This window comes from Leiobunum rupestre, chromosome 11, assembly GCF_980474605.1.
Source record: "Leiobunum rupestre chromosome 11, qqLeiRupe1.1.hap1, whole genome shotgun sequence".
NCBI lineage: Eukaryota > Metazoa > Arthropoda > Arachnida > Opiliones > Sclerosomatidae > Leiobunum > Leiobunum rupestre.
The window spans coordinates 31,176,554-31,187,376 of NC_143394.1; the positions used below are offsets into that span (position 1 = coordinate 31,176,554).

General features: G+C 37.9%; 1 protein-coding gene across 2 annotated transcripts; it reads left to right on the top strand.

The window, feature by feature from the left end:
- Positions 1-5,983: 5,983 nt before the first annotated feature.
- On the top strand, positions 5,984-10,130 carry Stt3B (catalytic subunit 3B of the oligosaccharyltransferase complex). Of its 2 annotated transcripts, none has more exons than XM_090162456.1 (13): positions 5,984-6,193; positions 7,125-7,233; positions 7,297-7,495; positions 7,562-7,650; positions 7,715-7,880; positions 7,938-8,036; positions 8,099-8,245; positions 8,309-8,730; positions 8,803-8,993; positions 9,055-9,400; positions 9,464-9,577; positions 9,638-9,841; positions 9,895-10,130. In XM_090162456.1, the coding sequence occupies exons 1-13, from the start codon at positions 6,126-6,128 to the stop codon at positions 9,985-9,987; spliced, it is 2,247 nt and encodes a 748-aa protein (XP_090018582.1). In that variant the 5' UTR covers positions 5,984-6,125; the 3' UTR covers positions 9,988-10,130. The 2 variants fall into 2 exon arrangements, with proteins under 2 accessions (XP_090018582.1, XP_090018581.1); XM_090162455.1 differs by lacking the exon at positions 5,984-6,193 and adding an exon at positions 6,719-7,003.
- Positions 10,131-10,823: the final 693 nt, after the last annotated feature.

Genomic DNA, 10,823 nt, shown 5'->3' on the forward strand with positions numbered 1-10,823 from the left:
TTACCCGGGAAACTAGGGTAACTCCTGTGTTCGAAAGAGCCCTTGATCGGTCACTCACGTTCGACTAAAAAGGGGTGTTGCTTGGACTGCTATGGTAACTCACTTAACCCATGGTCTGCACCGATGGACTAACTAGTAGACCTTTCCCTGGGCGTCTAACGAGCGCCTGTAAACTAGTCGTAGGGGGTTTACATGGAAACTTAGTAGTAGGGCAGTCAAATGGTGTGTAATCCCGCCTCCGTCGCGAGACAGGTGCATGAGAGTCGGTAACAGTCTCCTTAAGATGCTGGCTAAGTGGTGCAGGCCTCTCCCACTGGATGAATCATTAAGCTCAATTGGGAGCCGATGTCCAGTGGGGGTTAAGCAAAAGGCGGTTTCCCCAGCCAGCTGCTGTCCTGTAAAGGGGCAGTACGACTTTCACGCGTGTCAACAACGTCTTAATAACCTTTCTTCTCTAGAACACGAAAATGTTCAGAGCGTCACGCTAAAACAGCAGTGGAGCCTCCGCCGCGTTGAAGTCCTCGAGTCATGGTTGGACGCCTTAGGAGAGTGCATGTCGCCTTCCCCATGACGGGACACCCGTTGATGCCTGCAGGCGGATGGACCTTGTTCTGGTTGGTGTGCTTGTCGCCGCGTTCGTGATCGTGTTTTTGGACATTGTCGCGTAAACTCTCTTATGTCGGATCAATCATTTTCCTGAGACGAATTTGAAAAAATGACTCAGCCATACGCCTGAACAGCGAGTCCCCTTAGATTATAGGTCCATGACTAAAGTAAGATCATTTGTTAATAGGCCAACACTTGGTCGCTGTGTTTCTGCAGTGACTTAAGAAATAAAAGATATATTTGTATGTATAATTACTTATAATAAATATAAGTAATGTGGGCGTTTTTTTGTTACAGGAGAGTAAGTAAGGCTTAGCGAGGAGAGTAGGGTGAAGATTATCTGGTCCTCGTGCTTTGTTGAAAGAGAGGCCGCGAAGCTTCCTTAGCACCTCATTTAAAAGATTCGTCAAAGGTCTGATTTGTGTTAATTACGGGTGGCTGATTAATAGCCTGTGCCAAAAGCTCCTTCGGCTAGGATTCTACGTGACGATTCTAGAAAAATGAGGCGTGCCTAGCCAACTCGCGATTCCAGCCGAAAGACGCGGTGCCAAAGTATCGGCGACTGCTCTTAATGCTCTTTTATGAACATTTTACCAAATAACCTATGAACAATATGATGGAGTAAGCGGTTTTCGCACTTGAGGTTTTTCAAGCTCTCATTTTTTAGGGGCCAAGAAACGATTTTCTTCACAGATGGTGAATATTTCCAAAATCAAAATTACAATTTTCTAAATTGTGAAAACCATTATCTGGGAATGTTTTGGGGAGCAGAATGTCACGACAAACAATGATTTTAAGGCATTACTGAAGAGGTTATTGAAGCTTCAATTTAAAGCGAGTGACGGCTCCTATTTTAATGTTAGTATCATTGGCGAGCGAGAGATGTCGATAACGTCGAGTTTAGTCGAAATTGAAACCAGTTGAGCAAGCAAATTATGTCCTCAAAAGTAGGTGCCTCGACGTAACCCCTTCCTTTGATTGGCTTTACGGCATCACGTGCGCAGTCAACTTAGCTTGGATTGGCTTTTCTGCAATCTCGTGTTTCAATCACGTAATCGTCAACTTTCAAATAAATGACAAAACGTTTTTGAAAGTCGATAATAGGTGGAAGCACTTCCGGCGATCTAAGCAATCATAGTAGTTTGCCCATGGTTACATACACCCAATCAAAAATACAGAGGGCTACGATAGAGCCGACACTTTCTTTAATGTACAATAAGATTTGCCTTAAGAGATTTTGGCTGATAAAAAGCAAGAACTACAATTTTCGTAAAATATTTTAAAAATCGCTGTAGCATTTTCCATTTGATTGCTCGAGATTCGCTCCGAATCTGTCTCTGACGTCACAGATCTCGCTCCAATCGACTAGAGTAAAACCGCAAATGGAACATACCATTAGCATATTCCCGCGCTTAGTGGTTTTGAATTTTTGCGTCTGGTTTGCCATTTTGCTAAAAAAATCTAAAATGAACAAGCAAAAATTTGCTCCGATCTCCATCTCGATCCGTTGATCTGTCGAAATCGGCAGATCGGTTTTGGCATGAATCTATTTAACCCATGAATATCCAACTCTATCATTAGCCACGGTATACTCTGAGGGAACGTGGGGCGGAGCCTATTTTCGCGCCATACGAGTGATTTACTCTTTAAGCCAATAAGAACGAATTCGGAAATGATGTCATTTTAGCGCCAGATAGTTTACGAGAGCTCGGAGAGCAGAATAGCCGCGAAATGACTTCTCAGGTACGGTTCACGTTATTTTGTTCAAAATAAGCTTTACAGTTATAATTCTTTCTAGTATAAAAATATAAATTAAAAAGGAATGTTACTCCGATATTTTGAAAGCAATCTTATGCTATCGAGTGTCTGTGAGATTTATAACAATTTAAACCTACAAACTATATCTGAAAAGCTAAGCCTCGGTGAGACTTTGGAAGAAAACCTGAGTCAATTTTTGCCATATTATTATTAAATAATAAATGCTCTGTTATCATTTTATTCTAATAAAATCTATTCTAATAATAATATGAAATAGATCTATTTATTTAAATAGATTAATGATAAGTACTGCAAAAAGGAAACATAACCATAACGCGTCATTTTATGAACTAACGCTTCGACTGCTTATAAATAACAGCTGAGTTCTACTTCGACTCCGTCACTATAAATTGGCTCCGCCCCACGCGTCGCTAGAGGTGACCTAGGGTATTCCAGTTGAATATTCATGGGTTAAATAGATTCATGGTTTTGGGCGATCTCGGAGCACCCGAGAGCGCGAAATGGAACCATAGAAATCGGATAACAAACTAATGATCAGGTCTACTTTGTGAATAACGTAGGCACTTATGCAAATAGCCATTTACAGGTGTTGATGATTCATTAGTGGTCTTTTCCCCTTTCTTTAACGGTTTTAGTTGTAAGTACAAAGCGAGAGAAGGCTGCAAGCCTGCAACTATCCAGAATGTGGTTTTCGAAATAATATTTTTCGAAAGGTAAATACAGCTGCTGCATTTCTTTGTTATTTTACGAGATGATAGATTATCTTTTGAATAATTGTTTTAATTTATCTTTATCCAAAAGTTAAATTTTTCTTCTCTGTTTGTTTGGGAATTTTACATGGGTCGCATAGGCCTAACTATTTATAATACTTACAATGTTAGTTTATTGTAGGTTTTCAGTTTGCTTCTGTTAAAATTATATGTACTTTTGTTTAGAGAAACTGTTTTTGCTAAAGGATTATATAAGGTATTAACCAAGTATCCTTGAGGGCTCTGAGGTCTACATTTAGCATTGAAATAATACAAAATGTATATACTAATTTAAAGTATTAAATATAATCAGAAGTAAATGAACCGAAGTTATCAGACTGCTATACTCCCCATGTTGGAGGCGTTTTCCTTATGAAGTGACATTTTTACCTCGAATTTGATATTTTGAGCTCTCCTGGGCCGAAAAAAACGTTTTTGTTTTTATTAAACCATTTTTTATACATATAGTTAGTTATACCCACAATTCCCAAGGGAAATTTATCGTGTCAAACGGCGGGGATGGAAATTAGCTTTTATTTGACTCATCATTTTCATAAGGGAAACGCCCTCCGATTCTGAGCGCTATTTTGATAACTTCGGTTCATTTACTTCTGATATAATTTATTATACGTTTGATTCGCTCCCGTTCTTCCTGTCGAACAGTCTCATCGGTGTCGTGTTTTCTTTTCAAAGCAATGATACTGGTCTTGTGGATTTAATCCTTACGGCAGTCAATTTGAACTTAAATTGAAGTGACCCATTATTCCGACTTTCCCATCATTTTCTCTCACACAACCTTCACAATAGCTTCATTTTCAAGCGATTTATTGCAGAAATAACAAGAGTTAGCTGGGTGGTAAATTTTAAACACGGTTACATCATGGATACAGTGTCCATGGTTACATGAAGAGCGGCGGATGCGTTTTAAGTCAACGAAGGCGCAAAATTGTAAGACGCGTTTCGGGTACAACGTTAAAACCGCGATTACGACACAACGATTGCTCGTATGTAAAATGTTCATAGAACATTTTTTGTAGGAAATAGCCGGACCCTAAGGTTCATACTTGGGTTTATAGCCGTACATACAATACTAACGTAGATATTCGTGATAAACCATTACTGTGCACCGGTTTTCCCCATAACCATTGCTCGTTAAACAACTATTTCTAACAGTAACCTGTGAAAAGATATGTTTTTGTTTCTGTAATTACTCCTTAAATATTTAATTACGGAATTTTGAACCATTTTCTAGTGCGTTCTTAGCGATTGGAAATTATGGTAAAAAGAAAACTATTTCTAACACTAACCTGTGAAAAGATATATTTTCTTTTGAGTATGTACTCTTACACGAGTTGATTACTTTAATTAAACATAAGTTACTTTAAAGATGTAAAAAAAACCGCGTTAGCGTCGAGCTAAAGTCGGCCATTTAATTTTAGGCGAAATAGAGTGTTAGTTCACCAGTTTGGCACCGATGGCGTAACTTTCGCTGCCAGCCAAACGAAAAGCATGGGCCAAAGGCAGGGTTTTTTTTTTAAAGTTCTAATGGGAACCCGCGACAAAATTGCAAAAATTGTTCTAGTTTGTTATCCGATTTCTATACTTATGAGCTACTCCCGCGTTTAGAGAATTGAAAAATTCTACTTCGCGCCTACAGCGCTGGCTTGTGTAAAGTTTCTGAACTATAATCAACTATTGTTAAAATAATATTTATATTTAAAAATGTAGCGCCACCTATATTTTAAATTTAAATGTATCGTAGATAATTAATAAATTTTAAAATACATATTATAAAATTATAAATACGTTAGCTCATTAGTGTATTTATAATTAACATTTATAAAAATTTAATTTATAATAAATTATATACATTAGAGGGCGTACCAGTAGCATAGTAGAAAACAGGGTTGCCTGTCAGAAGAACTTAAGAGGCTCGAAATGGCCGGGAGTAGTGGCGTACTCCTGTAATCCCAAGCGTCTGGGAGGCAGAGTTTGTGGATGGCCATGTGAGGACGACCACCAATCCCCCAACGGGTGGTCGGGATACTTCCGCCGCGGGTGTCCCCACCCTTGTCCCCACGTATACCCCCGTTGGCGTGGCCGTTACACATATCTCACCGTGATTAATCAGTTATGGTGTGCTTGGGTCGACGCCGATGTGTAGATGTCAAAAAAAAAGAGGCTCAAAACGCTAGCACGTATCAAAGATACGAACCCTAGATTCGAAATCTCGACGTTTCTCGATAGCCCGTTTTCTCGTTAGGCTTTTACTGAGTTCGCGCCGGAAGTCAGAAAAATCGAGCTCCATAGCAAGGTGAGAAATAAGGAATTTCAAAAGATAACCCAAAATTATATTACTCACCTTTAGTTTTCTTTCGTTTAGAATTTTTTTAGAGCTACAGGCATGATCCATTATTGTTTTAAAACAATATAACGCAAAAATATCTGGTATCTTGAAAACCGCAAGTCAAAAACCACGGCGCAATTTTAACTAAAACTTTTTAACTAGATGTCGGTAGCCCCATAGAAATCTCATAGGTAACTAGAATGCTGCCGCCTACGGCCGAGCTTGACGCCAGTTCGCCTTGAACCTTCAGCCAATGAGAGGCCGTAGAGTGGTTCCGCCAAGGAGGATAATAATCCTCCTTGGATCCGCTACTATAGCGGGAGATAGTTGACGTCATTCTCTCTGGTGACATTAAATTCTTGGCAGAACCACTCTTTGAGCTCTGATTGACTGAGATCTGGCTATCGTCTGCTACGGCGTTTGGCCCATTTGCCAGTTACACGGCAGCATTCTAGTTACCTATGAGATTTCTATGGGTAGCCCTGCCAGCAGCGGCTCTATGGAGGCAGTTTTTTCTATCTCTATGCGTGGTACAAATACCTTGACGGACTCTCTCTCTCTAGTTCGAAGTGATTGATGCTCGGGGAAACCAAAATTCTACAGGGGAAGGCTACGCTTTACTCGTCCTCTAAAATTTACAGTCCATGGTAAGAGCCTGCATTACGTGCAAGCAAGGATTACTTGGTGCAAGGAGCTTGATTTCCAATCTAGGGTACGTAGTCATATTATCTTTGCACGTATGAAGGTACAAGTAATCTAACCCAAGGTTCCTAGAAATTAATTTACGCCGTCTAAACTGTGCTAATATATAAACCGTGATTATAGGGGCGTAGCAACAGAGATAATTTAGAATTAAAATTATCTCTAGTAGCAATAGTTTTCGGTCGCGAATTAAACATCCGTTTAATATTTTCCATGCTTAATTAAATACGCTTTAAAGTATCTGCGTATAAATTACTTCTGAAGAAATCTCGACTTTTTACTTTTTCCGTAGTTTACTGAAAACTCCTCTTTTTACGGGTTTGGTTTTTTCCTAAGTTAAGTCTCAAAACTGAGCATATCCTATCTTGCGCACCACGGAATAACTGGCCAAGGACAGTAGATACTACTACTGTCCTTGAACTGGCATACTACTGTTAGGAAGTTTTTCTCATTTTACTACGTTTCGCCGTTTTCCACGTTTAGTCGTTCGCGAAAATTAACTCTGTTTTCATTGGACCTCTTACGATGCTATCGAAGATTAGGCGCACTTTCATTGGCTTCTCAGGTCGAATTTAACTCGACCACGAATGCAAATTTAATTCGAGATTCGGCCCATTCGGGTAGTCATGGCGGCACCCGGCACACAACACGTTAGCAAGTCGAAAAAGAAAAGTTCAAATAATAACCCTTTAATGCAAACGATAGGATGGCAAATACTTTTACGAGTTACCGTTCTAAGTCTCGCGTGGCTTGCCGGATTCAGTTCCAGGCTTTTCGCTGTCATAAGATTCGAAAGTATCATTCATGAATTCGACCCTTGGTATGTAGTGGCGATTTACAGGAGTACGACACAGGCTTACCCACCCGCCTAAGCCGACAATTAAAAACAAGATACGCGTGTAAAAAAAAATATTATAACATAATTTAACCCCATTTACTAGGTTTAATTACCGAGCCACACATTATATGGTAAATCATGGCTTCTACAACTTCCTAAATTGGTTTGACGAGAGAGCCTGGTATCCTTTAGGAAGGATTGTAGGAGGGACTGTAAGCATTGCCCTAAAATTTATCATTTACTTTTAAGTATTAAAAAACATGTTAATTTGTCAGGTGTACCCTGGTTTGATGATAACATCGGGAGCCATTCATTATCTCTTACATTTAATAAATATACCCATCCACATAAGAGATATATGCGTGTTTTTGGCACCAATATTCAGTGGTCTAACTGCTTTGGCCACTTATTTATTGACCAAAGAACTATGGTCAGAAGGAGCTGGGCTCTTTGCTGCCTGTTTTATAGCTATAGGTTTGTTATACACTTTTCAACTGATAGTAAAAAACAAAAATAATTAGAAGAAAATGTTCTTTATAGTCCCAGGATATATCAGTCGATCAGTAGCTGGAAGTTATGACAATGAAGGAATTGCCATTTTTGCTCTGATGCTTACCTATTATCTCTGGGTATGACATTTCTCTTAGCCAACTACAGAAAATAATTTGAGATTACTTACGTATCTTCTCGCAGGTAAAAACTGTTAAAACTGGATCAATTTTTTGGGCAAGCCTTACTGCCCTATCATATTTTTATATGGTGTCCGCTTGGGGAGGATATGTCTTCATCATAAATCTCATTCCTTTACACGTATTTGTTTTACTTCTTATGGGTCGTTATTCTCATAAATTATACGTTGGTACGTTAAGAGTAATTTTTTAAATGACCCTATTAACTGATTAGAATGTCTACCTAGGTTATTGTACATTTTATATCATTGGCCTTCTCTGTTCGATGCAAATTCCATTTGTGGGTTTTCAGCCTGTAAGAACAAGTGAACATATGGCATCAGCTGGTACGATGATGAAAGATCCAAATTAAATTTTTCCAATTTTTAAACAAGAATTGATCTTTTAGGGGTTTTTGTTCTGTTAAATGCGTACGGTTTGTTAAAGTATCTTCAAACATATTTAACATCTGCAGAGTTCAAAACATTATTTTTTGCATCAGTCTCGTCAGTAGCCGGTGTTGTTTTCTTGACTGTTGTTGGTCTAACTTACGCAGGTGACAAGTTCAACAAAATTTTAACTCCCATTATCAATTTAATGTTTATTTCTTCAAATTCAGGTTATATCGCTCCTTGGAGTGGCAGATTTTATTCCCTATGGGATACGGGATACGCAAAAATACACATCCCAATCATTGCGTCCGTTTCGGAACATCAACCCACAACATGGTTTTCATTCTTTTTTGATTTGCACGTCTTGGTCTTGACATTTCCAGTTGGCCTCTGGTATTGCATCAAAAGTGTCAATGATGAAAGGGTTTTTATAATCCTCTACGCCATAACATCCGTTTATTTCGCTGGTGTGATGGTCCGTTTGATGTTAACTCTCACCCCCGTTGTGTGTGTCTTGAGCGCCGTAGCATTCTCTCACTCCTTTCACTTGTATCTCCAAGAAGATGAGACCCCAAAGAGTCTCGCTAGTGCTGATGACAGTGATGAAAGCGACAGTTCTGAGAAAAAAAGCAACAAACTTTACGACAAAGTAAACTATTTTATATTACCCTTCAGCTTAATTTTTCAGAAATTTTCTATGATGATGTTTTATGTTATTTAGGCTGGAAGTATAAGGAATAAAGTTAAACCCGACACTTCGAAAGAGAGTTCTGGGTTGGGAACGAATATCAGGAGTATAGTTGTTGTATTAATGATGATGGTTTTGATGATGTTCGCTGTTCATTGCACTTGGGTTACAAGCAACGCTTATTCTAGTCCGTCTATAGTATTAGCCAGCTATGGAGCTGATGGGTAAAATTATGCCTCATTTAAGTCTCCCAATGAATTTCACTAAATTAATATTCTTTTACAGATCTAGAGTAATTCTAGATGACTTTAGAGAAGCCTATTATTGGCTATCTCAAAATACGGAAGATCACTCGCGCGTTATGTCTTGGTGGGATTACGGTTATCAGATTGCGGGAATGGCAAATAGAACGACTCTAGTTGATAACAATACTTGGAACAATAGTCATATAGCCCTAGTTGGTAAAGCCATGTCTTCAAACGAATCCGCAGCCTATCAAATTATGAAAGAACTAGATGTGGACTACGTTTTAGTCATATTTGGGGGAGTTATTGGCTATTCTGGTGATGACATAAACAAATTCCTTTGGATGGTTCGGATAGCTGAGGGAGAGCACCCAAAAGATATTAAGGTAGGTGTGGGACAGATTAATTATTTAAAGAGTAGGATAAAGTGAATTATGGATATTTTACAGGAAAGTGATTACTTCACCGATAGAGGAGAGTTTAGAGTAGATGAACATGGATCGCCAGTTTTACTAAATTGTTTGATGTACAAATTAAGTTACTATAGATTTGGTGAATTACAAGTATGTAGTAATAATAATAGTTAAGGGTTTTTAAGTGTCTAAAGTTAAATATTTTTGTAGTTGGATTTCAGAAGTCCATCTGGGTTTGATCGAACGAGAAATATGGAAATAGGCAACAAAAATATAAAACTAGAACATTTAGAGGAAGCGTACACAACTGAACATTGGTTGGTACGCATTTATAGAGTTAAAAAACCAGCCAACAGACCAGTCATTCCCTATGTAGAGAGAAAAATTAAGCCTCAACACGTCTTATCAAAAAAAGTATAGGGTTCGTTAAAGGTTCCTTGGACTTTACTAATTGTCTGACTCTTTAGACCAACAAACGGAGAAAAGGTTCAATCAAACATCGCCCACAGGTAATTAAAGGTAAAAAGTTTCAATCCCGGTCTCCATCTCAAAAGAAATGAAAACTGCGAAGCCCCATCCAAAAGTTATTAAACAATGTAAAAAAATATCCTCAAAATGTTTTTTTATATAAAAGAGAAAGATTAAATTTTCCCATCATGGGAAAGAATTTTTTAAATAGGTTTAATAAATATATTGAAAAATAGGTGCTCGGGTTTCACAAAATTATTTAAAATTTTGAGTGCCTAGATAATAAACTTTGAAAGCACCTCGTAATTGTGCCCGAATTTAGCACCGATTGCATTATTATGGGGCGTTTTGGTAATGTTTATTTGAAACTGGCTCAAGGAAAGGTTACTATGATAAAAGGTTTATTTTAAGGAGAATGAATGGTATTTTGGGAATTGTAAAATATGCAAATTGTAATAAGAGACTCGTATTAAATTTCAGCCATAATTTAATACAAATTTCTTACATTATAATGCTATCCATTCTTTAGTAACCGCTGTATAAAGTTGGCAGTTTCAGTCTTATCAGCCATGACACTTAAGAACAGGCTGTATGTCTTTCAAAAATACATATGGCAGGACTAAAACCGCTAATAGTTGTTTTGCAAACTTCAGTTACAACAGAGAGACACCATCTAGATTTAAGTGATAATTTTTGCCTGTTTCTAGTCTTTAATTTATAAAAACTGGTTTTAAATCTGTTTTCGTATATTTAAAGTTAACTACATATAGCTAAGTTAATTCAGTAAGATGACATTCCAGTTAAATAATTTTTTCACCAATTGTAATGCTTTTCGCAAACGCTTTGATTGTGCCATGTCTGGTTTCGAGTAACAATATTTTTTGATGAGCAGTTAATAAATATAAGTAAAAGGAAAAAAAATAATGCC